Source organism: Peromyscus leucopus, chromosome 10, assembly GCF_004664715.2.
Source record: "Peromyscus leucopus breed LL Stock chromosome 10, UCI_PerLeu_2.1, whole genome shotgun sequence".
Taxonomy (NCBI): Eukaryota; Metazoa; Chordata; class Mammalia; order Rodentia; family Cricetidae; genus Peromyscus; species Peromyscus leucopus.
Window position 1 is genome coordinate 88,126,057 of NC_051071.1, and position 16,685 is coordinate 88,142,741.

Below are 16,685 nucleotides of genomic sequence, written 5' to 3' on the forward strand. Positions count from 1 at the left end.
CGGGTTGGGGATTTAGCTCAGTGGTAGAGCACTTGCCTAGCAAGCGCAAGGCCCTGGGTTCGATCCTCAGCTCAAAAAAAAGAAAGAAAGCCTTTCTCCTTGGCTAAGTAATTCTTTCTCATCACTATGGGAGTGAAAAAGTAAACATTTTCATCTACCGTTCCAGATATATATTTGTACCTCTAAAGGAAAATGCTATGCAGACCTAGTTAACAAATTGTATTTACCTGCACCAAGGATCTTAACTTATCTGGGCCTGTAGTAAAAGTCTGTAACCCCAGCTGTTCAGAAGGCAGAGAAAGGAGAATCACAAGTTCAAGGAGAGGAGCTGGAGAGATAGCTCAATGGTTAGGAGCACTGGCTGCTCTTCCAGAGGACCCAGGTTAATTCCCAGCACCCACACCATTGCTCACAATGCTCTGTAACTGCCCAGTCTCAGGCAATCCAAAACTCTCTTCTGGCCTCCGTGGACAATGTGTGCACATGGCACATGAGTGCACAGATGCATGCATGCAAAGCAAACACTCATATTCATAAATAGAAATCTCAAAAACTAAGTCAAGTTCAAGGTTTGTTTTTTTTTTTTTTTTTTTTCTCCCCCCCCCCCCCCCCCCCCCCCCCCCCCCCCCCCCCACAGGGTTTCTCTGTGTAGCTTTGCGCCTTTCCTGGAACTCACTCTGTAGACCAGGCTGGCCTCGAACTCACAGAGATCCACCTGGCTCTGCCTCCTGAGTGCTGGGATTAAAGGCGTGCGCCACCACCGCCTGGCTAGCCTATTCTTAAAATACTGCTAGGCATAATGATTCAGACCTTTAATCCCAGCACTTAGAAGACAGAGGCAAGCTGATCTCTGTGAGTTCAAGGTCAACCCAGTCTACATAGTGAGATTCTGTCTTACAAAACACACACAAATACTAAATCAAACAAAAAGGGCTGGGTTTATAGTACTGTAGTTGATTAGGTCACTTTTCTGGGACAAGGGAGATAGAGACAGGCTTCCTGCCTACCCAGACTAGCCTATGTGCCAAGTAAGAGACCCAGTTCCAAAAACAAGGACGTTGTCTTCAAGCCTGCCCACATATGCACCTTACAAGCTGGCTCCTTTAGTTCAGAACAGCCATTATTGAGCTTATGAAAGCTCCGGTGTGCCTTTCAAGAATATATGCCTGAGTAAATCCCTCATCCTCTCACTGTTTCCTTTAGCCTTGTAGACACGTTGGATGTGTATGTTGATTCAGTGATTATCAGAGTCTCTTGGAAGGCTTCGTAGCCACAGATGATCCCGTTAGTGCCAGAGTCTCTGATTCTGGGGCATCTGGGAGGCTGGTGCGGAATTTGCATTTGTAACCAGGAGCTGTTGCGGCTTCTATTTCTGGAACCAGGTTTCGCACCACTGAATAGAGCAGAGACTTAGCACCGCGGCTCTGAGCCGGGTGTGCGGGCTTACAGTCTCTAATGTAGCTCCTGCCACTTGTTAGGCTCTAGGCAAAGCCATTAACTTCTGGTCAAGGAATGTGAAGATGCGATGCTATCCTTTCTTCCAGGCTAGCCAATTCAGCTGCTCGGGTCTCCAGGAATGCGAGGTGACAGGGGAATGGAATGACTTTGTCACTCATCGTCGCAGTAGCTGGAGTGCCAGTATTTTATTTCCTTACTCCAAGCTCCAATTTACACCAGGGTTTGCCTACAAACTCAGGGAGCTGTGTTCCAGGAGGGAAGCCAGAGCCCAGGGAATCCCATGTTATATAATTGGCAGTGCAGCTGCTCTGTACTCCAGGGGAGTTACTGTCTTGATAGTAAACATGCTTCCCTTTGCTGCAGAAATAGACACAAGTTGTGCTCTCCAAGGATGTTCCAGACATACATTCTTGAGGGCAACCTCTATCACAGGCACTTGGTAACTCCACCTAGACAACATGCCACAGCCCTGAGAGCTGTCTCTACAATGAGGGAGTGACAGAGGAGTGTGCTTTCTCTACTAGGGAGTTGAGCATTAAGCCACTAAATGTGTGGGTACTGGGAGCAGAACATTATAAATGCTACTTTTAGTTGGCGTGTGCTATTTTTACCCCTGAAAGGGGTTGTTGGCTCTTGATCACATTGTTTGTTCACTCTTTTTATGGGCATATAGATGTACATGTGGAGGTCAGAGGACAACTTGTGGGAACCGATTCTCTCCTTCCAAAGTGTGGATCTAAGGGACCAAGCCCAGGGTGCCAGGCTTGGTGGCAATAGTTTTCACCCACGGAGACATCTCTCTGGCCCTCGTTCTTCTTTTTAACAGTAAATAAGTAAACCCAGGCACGAGAGCAGTGGCTCCTCCGTGAAGAGCACTCACTGCTCTCTCAGAGGACACACGTAGTGGCTCACAGCTACGGCAGGCTTCAAAGACACCGCACGTCAAGTCCCCTCTCCGAGTCCTGCTCAAGGTTGGAGCCGTGAGCTCATAGCTATTGCTGCTGCCATGTCTGCTGCCCACTGACAACTCTCCTGCTGCTGTGGTGGACTCCTAGTTCTCTGGAATTGATAAGTCCAAGTACCAACCCTTCCCCCCCCCCTTTTTTTCTCTATAAGTTGGCTTGATCATGGTGTTTTATCACAGCAAATGAAAAGCACTAATACACGGGGTTGGAGATTTAGCTCAGTGGTAGAGCGCTTGCCTAGCAAGCTCAAGGCCCTGGGTTCGGTCCTCAGCTCTGAAAAAAAAAAAGTACTAATACACACATTGAAAATAGATGAAATATTTTAGGGTCTTGCATGCTGGTACACGCCTTTAATCCCAGCACCCAGGAGGCAGAGCCAGGTGGATCTCTGAGTTGAAGACCTGGTCTATGGACCAAGTGCCAAGAGATCCAGGGCTACTCAGAAAAACCCTGCCTTGGAAAAGAAATAGATAAAATATTTAAAATATATGTGTATATACTCCTACCCCCCACACACAGTTGGGGTTCTACTTCCAAATTGGATTCAGTCCCAACTGCTGCTTACACCTATGATTAATCCCTTCTAGGACTAGGTGATAAAGGGTGTGGGACACGGCAGGGAATTAATTAAGGAGAGCATTAAAATTATCCCTCAAGAATGAAAAATTCGCCGGGCGGTGGTGGTACACGCCTTTAATCCCAGCACTCGGGAGGCAGAGCCAGGCGGATCTCTGTGAGTTTGGGGCCAGCCTGGTCTCCAAAGCAAGATCCAGGAAAGGCGCAAAGCTACACAAGAGAAACCCTGTCTCGAAAAACCAAAAAAACCAAAAAAAAAAAAAAAAAAAAAGAATGAAAAATTCATTATCTGGGGATCACAAACCAAGGCTATGCTCTTGATTTCCCATTTCTTTCTTTTTTTTAAAAACTTGCTCTGTAGCCCAGGCTGGCCTCGAACCCAGAGATCCACCTGCCTCTGCCTCCCAGAGTGCTGGTATTAAAGGCGTGCGCCACCACTGCCAGGCTTTGATTTCCCATTTCTGAAAATCACACTTTAAGTTAAGCTTTTCTGTTCTGTGTTATATGATGTTCTGTGTGTGATCTGACAAATAAAGCTTGCCTGGAGATCAGAGGGCGGAGCCAGCCATTCATTAACCATAGAGCAGGTGGTGGCGGTGCAGCCAGGCGGTGCTCACGCCTTTGATCCCAACACTTGGGAAGATCACGCCTTTGATCCCAGCACTTGGGAAGATCACGCCTTTGATCCCTGCACTAGGGAGGTGGAGACTGGAATATAAGGCAGGTAGAGACCGGATCTCCGCCATTCAGTCTGAGGATTCGTAGAGACAGGTTCCTGCCCATCTGCTCTGAGATTTCGTAGAGGTATGAAGTCTCTGGTGGCTGACTGCTGTGCTTCTTTCTGATCTTAATATCTGACTCCAGGTTTTTATTGTTAAGACTAATTAGGCTCATGCTTCAGTTCTGTACATTTTCTTTCTTGTACATTTTCACTTAGCAAAAGATTGTGTAGGAATTAAATTATTGCATCTTCTCAAAAGGAAAAAAATCAAATTTTCACTTTTTTTTTTCTTTTTTTTTGTGGTGTGTCAAACCCCATGATCACAAAAACTTGTGATTTCTCTTCACTGCAAGTATGTTGTATTAGTCAGGGTTCTCTGAAGGGATAGAGCTGATGGAACTTCTTAGAGTGGCTTACAGGCTGTGGTCTGAGTAGTCCAGCAACGGCTGTCTCCTGATAGAATGGCTAAGGATCCAGGAGTTGTTTTTGCTTGTTTGCTTTTGTTGTTGTTGTTTTTGTTTTGTTTTGTTTTTTCTCCTGAGACAGGTTTTTTCTGTGTAGCTTTGGTGCTTGCCCTGGATCTCTCTCTGTAGACCAGGCTGGCCTCAAACTCACAGAGATCTTCCTGGCTCTGCTTCCTGAGTGCTGGGATTAAAGGCGTGCACCACCACCTCCTGGCTTGGTTTTTGTTTGTTTGGTTGGTTTTTTTTTTAACCAGGAATTGTTTAGGTTGTATTTGGTTGTCTCTGCAGTCGTCTTCTGGTTCTGAGGCCCCAGAGAGCTGCTAGTTTTCAGTGCACATTGGAATCCTGAAGAAGTGGGTCCTAAAAGTGCCCTCCCATGAGGGCTGCCTCCAGAAGGTGTGGCCCAGATTTGGGGCGGATCTTCCAACCTCTAATGATCTGGATTTAGGGGTGGGTCTTCCACTTAGAATAATCCAACCAGGAAAAATCCACATAGGTGCCCTCGCTCTGCTTTGGTTTTAATTAATTACAGATTAGTCAAGTTGACGACAAGATCGGCCATCATGCACAAATTGCTGTGTATGTTTTTGCTCTGACTTGTTCCCTGGGGGTGTTAAGAGATGTGAAATTTCTCCTCCCCACCCAATTGACTGCATTTCAAATTTCTTTGATTGAGTACTTAAGTTCTTTCCTTAAGTTTCTACTTCTAATGGGAGGGCTTCTACAGTGACAGTGTGTGATCTGCAGTCAGACATGGCCACTTCACAGTGTTCAGATGCTTCCTCCAGAGTCTCACTGCCATGGAACTGGACATCACTTGTAAGATCCAAATGTGTACTTCTGATGGTCTGGTCAATACTTGGCCTAGACTGCTTTTGCACCTTGGCCAGATTGTAACCTCTAATATCTTCCTCTTGAGCCTGGTTACAGAATTGGACATTTCACTTCTGCCCTTCCTCTGCAGACTCCAGCCCTGCATCTTTTAAGAAACAAAACAAAACAAAACAAAACAAAACAAAAAAAACCACAACAGCGTTTTGCCCTCCAGCCCTGGCTGCTTGGCTGGCCTGAGATATTTAGATAACATTGATCTCAAACCTGCAGCCTTCTGAGTGCCCACTGATATCATAGTGGCAGGAACCTGATGGGAGCAACAAACGTTCTGATTGAATTTAAGGCCCAACGCATAAGATGAAATCCATTCCTAGTGCTGTTATTGGACCAAAAGCCTGTGGCTACACAGGTCATAGATAGACCCTAAGGAAAAAACCTAAACTACTTTCCTGTTAAACGCACATAGTATTAAACGACCCCCCAAGCCTTGACTTACATTACACCTGAAAGTTAGTGCATCTCTCAGCCCTCATTCGAGACACTGCAGCTGATAGTGATTAATACAGAGACCCACAACTGGTCAAGGTTTAGAGGAGACTGCTGAATTCCCAGCCCTGAGTGGGACATCTGTGTCACTCTCCTCCTCCTAAGGCTCAGGAGTCTTTGCAGAAGGCGGCAGAGAGACTGTAGATCCAGAGGTGGTGATAACTGTAAGCGAACTGTCTTCTGGATACAGCAGAGTTGTACAGTGAACTCACAGTGCTTGTGGCAGACACAATCTCAGCACGGAGAAGGGAGGGGACACAAAGGTTATTGATTATTGGTTATTGATAGCTGCCAGGAGAGGGACCGTCAGTTTTCTCTAAGAGTGTTACCCCTTGTAAGTGACTGTTTCTGTGGAAGGCTACACATCCAAGAATATATGAGCATCATAAACTGGACTTGATTGACTTAAAATTAGAAGGAAAAGAAAAAGGACACAAAGCTGGGTGGGTGGGGAAGGAGGGCATTTCTGGAGGAACTGTGGAAGGAGTGAAGATGATCAGAACACATTGTACAAAGTTCTCAAAGAACTACCAAAAAATGAAAAAAAGAAAAAGAAATTATACTTCTCAGTAGCTGGAGTTTCTCAGTGTGTATCAAATTTCCCTCCCCTCCTCCTCAGAATGGCACACAAATATGCAGCAGACCCGAAGTATGAACTAAGCGTCTATTTGGCCAAGCCTCTGAGATCTGAAGTCGTAATTGCCAGAGGAGCATATTCAGCCAGGCACATGCAACTCCTGAACCAGAATAGCCATGAATGTGGCTTAATACAAAATCATAGGCTTAATTAAAACATCTTGGCTCCCCGCCCATAAATAGATTGAGCTGTTCTTGACACAGAATTTATTTATTTATTGGTTTCTTGAGACAGGGTTTCTCTGTGTAGCTTTGCACCTTTCCTGGAACTCACTTTGTAGACGGCCTGCCTCTGCCTCCTGAGTGCTGGGATTAAAGGCGTGGGCCACCACCGCCCAGCTGGACACAGAATTTAGAATGACAATGCCCTGTCACCATGTCAAAAGGTGGTGCATACTTGCTGGGAGACTCTCCTTACTATACTTCCACTCCACAGGGCCTGTCTACCATAGGAATGTGCTGGCCATTAATTCAATTCAAGAATCATAGCCTCTGGGGATACATATGTAAAAATTGGGACTGGAGTTTGCATTTCATTGGGGAGAGTTAAGAAATATTTTTTTTATATAAATTAAACTCAGATGCTGGTGTGTACTAAGAAACAAATTGAAATATGGTCTGTGCCATTATTCTTCTCCCTATACCCAGGCCCATTTGTTCTTGTTGCCATGGACCCCAATTTTGTATAGAACTCCATTTGTCCTCCCTTAGAGGGTGGGGCCATCATCATCTGCCTTTCCATGTCTTGATTTACCTGCCTCTCTGGAAGCTAGAAGAAGACCATTTCCTAGATGTGGATTTTTGATGTGTAGATGAATTGCCAAACTGTCTTGTTAAATAAAAAATATGGAGCCAGATATAGGGGTGAAAACCTGAGAGATCAGGGAAATAGGGAAAGCCACAGCCAACCTCACTTCACCAACTCTGCAGTTTCCAAAAGAGGGTTACTTCCTGTCTACTCATGCCTATATGCCATGCTGTTCTGCCATCTGATTTGCTCTCTCTGTCCAGTTGTATCACTTCCTCTTCCTGCCCAGCTCTGTCATTTCCTGTCTGTCTATACAGACCTCCATGGTTAACTATGTTGGAATTTAAGGCGTGTGCCACCATGCCTGGCTCTGTTCCCAGTGTGGCCTTGGTCTCACAGAGAACCACACAGATCCCAGCCTGACGAGTGATAGGATTAAAGGCACGTGCTACCATTGCCTGACTTCTATATAGTGGCTGGCTTCTTCCTCTGATCTCCAGGCAAGTTTTACTGGGGGACATGTATTGGGGGGGGGGCACAGTACATCACCACATTGATGGTCTGTAGACTCTGGGGAAGAACTTTCCTCTCCTGGCAAAAGGAGAAGGATTTGGACAGCCCACCCATACTCCTCATGTGTTCTTCCTTTTTGCCTTGATGATGAGTTAGATATCTGATTGTAGCATCAGGCTTTCGCACCTTAAAATGACAAAGCCTGATGAAGAGAGCAGAGCAGAGCAGAGCTGAGTGGGCTCCTTCCTGATGCCCCGAGTAGCTGAAAGTCTCCCGGAGCTAGCCTCTGGGCGAGCCTCCTGGACTTGCTGTAGAAGAAACGTGAACTTAAATCAAGTAGTTGTTATCTTGTTGCCAAGAGCATTATTAATTCTTACAGTTATCGGGAAGAGAGTTGGAGCTGTCGGAGACCTGTGGAAAGCATATTACGTCACTAGCTTCAGGGGTCAGGAATGGGCTTCCTGAGAGTGTCCCTCAGCTGGGCACCGAATCATGGCAGAGGGGAGCCAGCAAGCAGGACATGGGGTGTGTGCTGGGGTTGGGAATCTGGTGTGATAGCACGGCCTCTGGATGGGGGCTGGCTGGAAAGTCTGCGCTTCACTGCTGGCCTTCCCGGCTTGTGGGTCCATGTGGCCTCGGAGAGATGGAGGAGTTACAAGTGGTCAAGTCTGTTGGGAGTGGGGTGGAATTCTGGAAATGGGGAGGGGGGAGTGTGATTCATGAGTTACCCCAACACATTGCCTCTTACTGAGAGATGGCTATTCCTGGAAAGTGGGGTGGAGGGTAGTAGGGATGGCCAGAAACTGAGTAGTGCAGGAGGCCTCTGTAGTCCCCGTGGAAACCAGGTCATGATCATGGGATCTGGGACCAGATCAAAGTGGAATCTGCTGGGTATGACCAAACCAGCCAGACCAAACCTGACCAAAAGTACAGCTTAGGAAGTGCTCTGAATGAGCTAGTCATTGTGCTAAAACTTACCTTGTTTTTATTATGATGATGCAATGAAATTAATATAAAAAGTCTACAAACGTCAGGAAGACCTTTTCTTTTCTTTCTTTCTTTTTTTTCTTTTTCTTTCTTTCTTTCTTTCTTTTTTTTTTTTTTTTTTTTTTTTTTTTTTTTTTTTTTTTTTTGAGACAAGATTTTTCTGTGTAGCCCTGGCTCTCCTGGAACTTGCTCTGTAGACCAACTCAGAGATCCACTAGCCTCTGCCTTCTGAATACTGGCATTAAAGGTGTGCCCCCCTACAGCCTGGCTCAGGAGGACCTTTTCTTTTCCTTTCTTTTAAAATTCTTTAAATTTGGCCGGGCGGTGGTGGCGCATGCCTTTAATCCCAGCACTCGGGAGGAAGAGCCAGGCCGATCGCTGTGAGTTCGAGGCCAGCCTGGGCTACCAAGTGAGCTCCAGGAAAGGCGCAAAACTATGCAGAGAAACCCTGTCTCGAAAAACCAAAAAAAAAAAAAAAAAGTTCTTTAAATTTATTTATATTTTATGTATGAGTGCTCTGGGTATACCTGCATGTCGGAAGAGGCCATCAGATCCTGTTATAGATGGTTGTGAGACACACACCACATGCAGTGGTTTTTTTTTTCCTTTGAGGGGGTGGGAAGGGGTCTACTAGCCATGGCTGGCCTTAGACTCAGTGACCTTGAATTCTTCCTACCTCAGCCTCCAAGTGGCATGGTTAGATGCCTGGGCCACTTATGCTCAGCTTCATGTGACTATTTTTGGGGGGAGAGGGGTTCAGACAGAATCTAACTATGTAAATGGCTGTATATCAAGGAATGATTCCTTTAAAAAAGTAATTCCTTGAATAAGAGATGCTAATCTGGATGCTGGAGAGATGGCTCAGTGGTAAGAGCACTGGCTGCTCTTCTATAAGACATGGGTTCCACAGAGAAACCCTGTCTCGAAAAAACCAAAAAAAAAAAAAAAAAAGACCTGGGTTCATTCAATTCCTAGCACCCACATGGCAGCTCACAACTGTCTATAACTCCAGTTCCAGGGGATCAAATTCGGTCTTTGGGCCACTGTGGGAATCAGGCACACACATAGTGAACAGATATACATGCAGGTAAAACACCCAGACATACACATAAAATAAAAATAAATAAATCTAGTTGCTGGGTCTAGTGGTAAACCCCTTTAATTCCAGTACTGGGAAGGCAGACACAGGCAGATATATCTCTGATTTCAGGGCCAGCCTGGTCTACATTCTGAGTTCCATAGCCAGAGCTATATAATGAGGCCCTATCTCAACCAACCAACCAAACAAACAAACAAAAATCTAAAGAAATAAGAAAAAAAAAAAAGCTGCTAACCTGAACCACATGCACAATTTCGTTTTGCAGTGATTAGAATGATATTCTGATTATACCGGGCCTATCTCCTAACCTCACCTTACATCTGATGTAGTGGATAGACACTAGCTGTGTAAACCACATGTGAGCACAGCAGACAGACCGTGTAGACAGAATCAGGTCTGCCCTTCCTGTGAGATTAAACCCCGCGTCCTCGCCGTACAGTCATCGTGCCCCTCCTACCTCTGTGGTTTCCGAAGGCTCCTGCCTCCCAGCTGCGAATCGCACAGGCTGGGGCCACTTTCTCTTCTGTCAGGACTCCCGTAGCCTCCCTACTCTCCAGCCTCTAGGACCATCTTGACCTGCTGGTCAGGGCTTGCTTCTCCCACTCCTCGATGTCCCTCTGCATGAAGTTTAAACCACTAGCTACAATGTTTCCTCGGTGTTACCTTCTCTAATCTGCCTCTCTGAAATGTCAACCTCCTACCTCATTTCCTCTCTGGCATTCTCCACCCCAGTTCTGCTCTTCTCTATAGCAGCTTTTAGGGCAGAATATCTGTTCTGCTTAGCATCTCTTCATTTGTGCCTCCTGCCATACAAGCATCTGTGGCATTAGTAGCGACAGTGGTGTGTGCTTTATCTTCTGGTACTTACTGCCTGCCTTAGGAGCTAGGAGTCTGTTTCAGTTCTTCTGTTTGTTTTGTTGTTATGATAGACACTATAACAAAAGCAATTTAAATCAGGAGGTGGTGGTGGTGTGTGCCTTAATCCCAGCAGGCAGATCTCTGTGCATTTGAGGCCAGCCTGGTCTACAAAGCAAGTTCTAGGACAGCCAGAAACCCTATCTCAGAGACAGGGGTGGGGGGAGGAAGAGGAAGAGAGAGAGAGAGAGGGAGGAAGAGAGAGAGAAAGAAAAACAACTTAAGAGAAAAAGGGTTTATTTGGACATTCACAATTCCAGGTTTAGTCCTTCACTGTGGCAAAGTTAAGGTGATAGGACTTGAAGCAGCTGGTCACATGACCTCCATAAGCAAAAGCAAAGAGCAGTGGATTAATACATGCATGCCAATGCACATGTGGTTCACTTTCTCCACTCATCCAGTTCAGCATCCTTTGACTAGGGAATGGTGTCACCCACAGTGGGCAGGTCTTCCCACCTCAGTTAAAACGTAATCCTCATAGACCAGCCTAATCTAGACAGCCCCTCACTGAGATTCCCTATGCATGTGATTCTTGGTTATGTCCTGTTATTAACACCGTAGAGCCTTATGGGTAGACTTGCTTGATCTACACAGTTTGGACTTTTTTGTCAGTATCCCATACGTGTGGGAGTGTCATTGTATACTCTTCAGATACCTCTACAGAAGTAGTATCAAGGATAGTACCAACACGATTCCAAAAGTTTTATTGATCATTTTCTGTGTTCAAGAAAGCGAATGAGAGTAGAGAGAGAGAGAGGGAGGAAGGAGAGAAGCCTGGGGTGTGGTAGGCAAAGTTGGGGGAGGAGGATGAAAAGGGACGTGGAGTTGGAGATTGTAGGGATCCTGCCTAAGACTCTAGACCTGCCTGGAGGAGTGACTCCAAAAGAAGTTTGACCCTGACAACCTCGCATCTCCTCTGGGGAGAGTGAAAGGCACTGTGACATCTGCTGCATTGTAGCCTTTTGGGAGAGGAGGAACAAGTAACAGCTAATGTCTACCAGTATGGAAACATGGTAGTTAGCAGTTTAAATTTCATGGAGAGGGACATCAAAGGCCTTATCAGCATTGCCGGGAGAACTAGAAAGGATTCTATCCAGTGATTAATCTCGAGAAGAAACTGTAACAGTTAAGTAACCACAGCAGGCAATTGAAAATGGTTACAGAGTTCATGTAGTGTGGCCATTTGTATCAAGTAGTGATAAATTATTAAGGTAATTTGGCAACCCACCTTTGTCTTTACAAATGCTTGAAGAAAAAAAAGCAACAATGAAGCAAGTTATTGTAAGTCCAGCCAGTTTACAAATAGATAGGCCGAGAAAGGAAGAGCTGCTGGTATTTACTCAGAAAGTTATTCCTAGACACACAGATAGTACCAAGGCCGCCTGTCCAGATTGTAGAACAAATGTCTTTTCCTAAAATCCAGTCTCATTTTCAGAGAATGCACCAAGAATTTTATTTTAAGCCAGTATGTTGCTCATGCCTGTAATTGTAACTCGTGGGAGGTAGAGACAGGAGGATCTGTTGACCCTTAATAATTACAGGCACTGTGCTCCCCCCTCCTTCGATGCCCAGGCTCCAGCAGGCATGGCACAGTGGCTGGGGCATATACCCCCTACATTTCTTTCTTTTTTCTTTTTTTAAAAATTATTTTTAAAGATTTATTTATTATGTATGCAGTGTTTTATCTGCATGTACCCCTGCCCACCAGAAGAGGGCACCAGATCTCATTCTAGATGGTTGTGAGCCACCATGTGGTTGCCGGGAACTGAACTCAGGACCTCTGGAAGAACAGCCAGTGCTCTTAACCACTGAGCCATTTCTCCAGCCACCCCCCCCCCCCGCAGGGTTTCTCTGTATAGCTTTGGTGCCTGTCCTGGAACTCACTCTGTAGACCAGGCTGGCCTCAAACTCACAGAGATCCGCCTGGCTCTGCCTCCCAAGTGCTGGGATTAAAGACATGCACCACCACCACCTGGCCTACATTTCTTTTTTGAAGCATTGCATTCTTACATGAAGATCAGCTGCTTTCTTGCACACTCAATACCAATACCCTTCTACTTCTCCTCTTAGTTCTGTTGAGGATGCTAACACAACCTGTGACCTTGGGTTGGTAGCTTCAAACTCCGTTTCTCATCTGTAAGATGAGATATTAGTGCTTACTTTGAAAGCTTATCATACTGTTTACATGAAACATCACTTTTCAAAGGGTTTAACATGATGCTTGGCACAAAGTTGACACGAGAAAAATGGTATTTCCTCCCCTCTTTCCCATCATAAGCCTATGCATATTTTCCCCCTTTCTGAAACAGCTTTGAGTAGCAGCCTCAAAATTCATAGTAATGTTTGGCTTCTGAAATATGCTAACTATTTTAATCATGCAACTTGGGAGTTAGTGAAGAACCATTTTCTTTCTTTCTAAAATATTTTTACTCCTTGAGAATGTCATACGATACATTTTGGGCACCCCAGTTCCTCCCAGGTCCATCCCCATCTCCCTGCACCCAGCTTCCTGTTCTCTTTTTATTCTGTTGATATCCCATGAACTTCAGTCTGTGCTGCCCTGTTCTCCTGTGTGTGGGACTCATCCACTGGAGTATGGTCTGTCCCAGCAGCCACACCCTTCAAAACCAACTCTCCCTCCTTGAAAACTGATTGCCCAGAGCTCCTCAGTTAGGGGTGAGGGCTCGGGTACCCTTTTCTACTCCACGCTGCAATGTTTTTGGTGATCCTGCACAATATGTGCAGACAACCATGACACTGAGTCCACGAGTGCCATGATCTGTCATGTCTAGAAGACACTGTGACTTCGGGCTCTTACAGTTTTTTTTTTTTGTTGTTGTTGTTGTTGTTGTTGTTGTTCCTTCTTCTGTGATGGTCCCTATCCTTGGCGAGGGGGTGTGAAGATATACATGGCCCATGTGTGTGTAAGCATTCTGCTAAAACTTCTTCTCTGTACTTTGACCAGTTATGAATTTCTGGGTTAGCCGTCATCCACTGCACGAAGAAACTTCACTGATGGGGGGACTGAGAGCTGTGTTGTCTATGAGTAGAGAGATGCAGATCTGTAGGGCAGCTTGATGCTATGTCCACGTAGGAGAATAATGGTTGGTTTGCGGCATGTGGTGGCATACATCTTTAATCTCAGCACTTGAGAGGCAGAGGCAGGCTAATCTCTGAGTTCTATACCAGCCTGATTGATCTGCATAGTGAGTACCAGGCTATCCAAGGCTACATATTGTGACCCTGTTTCAAACAAACATAGTAGTAGATCTGCCTGTGTGACCTGTGAGTCCCCCAACCATGGATTCTTGGCCAGATTTGCAGTTCCCTCCTGTATCATTATACAGGCCTTAAATCCAAGCAGAAACCAATAGATTACAGCATATTTACCTACTGTTGTACCTGTGAGCATGTATTTCCATACCAGTCATTAGTGCAGTTCACCGGGTTCATAGCTGAGGAAGACCACTGAGGTTTTCTTTTCCTCCCAGCAGCCTGTATGGTACCTTCCAGGACTATGAAAGCTAGCCAGTAGGGAGAAAGCTTCCTGGTCAGTACCCATGACAATTGTGGGGTGTCTTCAGCAATGTGGTCTCACCATGAAGTTCTGGTGGGTAACCAAGAGCAGTGGCAATGGCCGTATTGTTTTGGGGGGTAGTCTCATGACACCACTAGGCAGCAACTTAGGGGAAGGTACCCCACACCTGGCACTGGCTCCAATTAAATTCCATATAAGTATATGGAAGTTTGTGTGAGCGTAGGTTTCTGTATGTCTCTTCATACATCCTTGGTTGTCCCTTCCCCAATGCCCTCCTCTGCTCGCCCTTTCCTTCTCTCTCCCAATTTAAACTCCCTCGCCATTATTCCTCTTCCTTCCTTCATGTCACCTGTGTTCTACTCTCCACTCTCCCTTAAAGTCCTGGGGATCGTGGTGGTGCTGTCTTTAATCCCAGCACTCGGGAGGGAGTTTGAGGCCAGCCTGGTCTACAAAGTTGAGTTCCAGGACAGCCAGGGCTACATAGAGAAACCTTGTCTTGAAAAAACAAACAAGCAAAAAAAAAAGGATCTTCCTTTTCCTTCCCACCAATGGTCCCTTTCTAATTTCCTGTGCCCTGAGGGTTCTCCTAACTGAGCACATACATCTTAAGATTTGATGCTAAGATCCACACATAAGTGAGAACATGTGGTGTTTGTCCTTCCGGGTCTGGGTTATCGCACCCAGTATGTTTTCTAGCTCAATCATTTCCCAGCAAATTTCATCTTTCTTTACAGCTGAGCAGAATTCCATTATAAATGTTTTACCACGTGCTTTCATTATCCGTTCATCAGTTGATGAGCATCTCAACTTTCCTAGATCCTAGCTATTATAGACAGAGCAGTGATGAACATGGATGAGCAGGCATCTCTGTGGTAGGAAATAGAGTTCTTTGGGTGTATGCCTGGGTGGTGTAATAGGGTCACATAGTGGATCTCTTTCTGGTTTCCTGAGAAAATGCCACATTGATTTCCATAGTGACTGCACCAATTTGTACTACCAGCAGAGCATGAGGGTTTCCTGAATCCTTTTGTCTCCTTAATCTTAGCCATTCTGACTAGGTAACATGGCATCTCAAAAAAGTTTTAATTTTCATTTCCTGATGGCTAAGAATCTGAGAATTTTTTTAAACAATATTTCTTAGCCATTTGTATTTCTGAGAGCCATTTTCTGATTCAAATGTGAACTCTGACTTCTGTCTCCATGATGGTTGCAAGTTGGTTTACTCATGAGCTGATGTTTACAACTGCTGTTTTTCTTCCAGATGAACACCTTCCACTGACCAACAACAATGGCATTCAAGGACAGCAGCAGCAGCAGGTAAGTGTAGAGTCCAGGATTGGAAAGAATTTAACATTTAGAGTGACATTTGACTTTAGAATCTGATCCTCAAAGAAGTTCCAACTGGGCGTCGTGCTGCCTGCCTGTAATTCCAGCACTCTGAAGTCTGAAACCAGCTTGGACCACACAGAAAGTTGTAGGTCAGTCAGGGCTCCATTGAGAGACCGTGTCTCAAAAGCCAAGCCAGTAAACCAGGCATGTTTGCGCAAGCCTTTAATCCCAACACTTGGGAGGCAGAGGCAGGCGAATCTCTGGGTGTTAGTGGGGTGTGACAGTACTCACCTGTCATTCAAGGGCTAGAGAGGAAAAGGTGGGGGGTTATTAGAAGTTCAGAGCCAATCAGGGACACACACTGTGGGGGAAAAGTGAGACTATTATTTAGATCATAAATTCTGTGTTCAGAATACTGGCTTGTATGTCACTGGTTCTAGGAAACACGTACTGAGGCTGTGCCAAAGCAAACGTCTTTACGTGGGCCTCCGTGGAGGGAATTCTCTAATCTTTGTCTTTTACGCCCTCGTCTCTTCTACCCAGCCTGCCCAGCGGGTCTCCTGTTTGGTACAAAGTGAATTGTGGAGAGTGTGCCCACTGCCTTCGTCATGTGTGTTTGTACTAACCAACTCTTGGACACAGTCTTGAAGGAAAATTCAGTGGACACGCAGAAAGCATTTCCAATAATGTGAATAAGTTGTTTAAACTAGCTATTCGAAAACACATTGAAAAGAAAGAAACAAACAGCTCAATTAGTATTTATTGAGTAAGAGGGGTTGGAGCCTGAGAACTCAGAACTCGGTCTGTTCTTCCAGCTTCTTCTCCTTTGAGGATCATTTAGGGAATCAGTGTCAGGTGATTCCGCTCTGACACTCTGCACATGCTCCTCTGCCAGCACAGAGACAACATGGGACTTCTAAGACCCGAGTGGAAAGTGCCCCATTTGTCTTTAGGTTTGGTCATAATTTTGGCTACACATAAGTTTTGATTTTTTGCATAATGTCTTCTCCACTATAGATTGGTTTTGACTGCACTGCCAAAGGTCTTTCCTACTTCACATCTATAAGAATAATGGCCTGGATTCTTAGCTGATATTTAAGTGATTTCTGTCTTTTTCATTTAAATGAGAATTTGTAAGCTGGTGGCCTGTGGGGTGAATCTGGTCTACATGTGGGCTTTGTTTGGCCCTTCACCAACAATCTAGGTTTTCTTTTTTATTTATTTATTTATTTATTTATTTATTTATTTATTTATTTATTTATTTATTTATTTTTTGAGAATTTGAAGATTTAGGAACCCCGGACTTATATGCTGTATAGCCACACTAACGTAGGATGAATACATGTGGTTCAGCAC

At 45.2% G+C, this 16,685-nt stretch overlaps 1 protein-coding gene across 2 annotated transcripts in view; it reads left to right on the forward strand.

Annotated features, from left to right (window-relative positions):
* The window catches only part of Aff1 (AF4/FMR2 family member 1), a 165,134-nt gene that overhangs the window by 5,268 nt on the left and 143,181 nt on the right, over positions 1–16,685 (forward strand). For both annotated transcript variants that reach the window (XM_037209233.1, XM_028867301.2), the window contains exon 2: positions 15,262–15,317. In XM_037209233.1, the coding sequence (XP_037065128.1) occupies positions 15,289–15,317 (29 nt within the window). In that variant the 5' untranslated portion in view covers positions 15,262–15,288. The remainder of the gene's footprint in view (positions 1–15,261; positions 15,318–16,685) is intronic.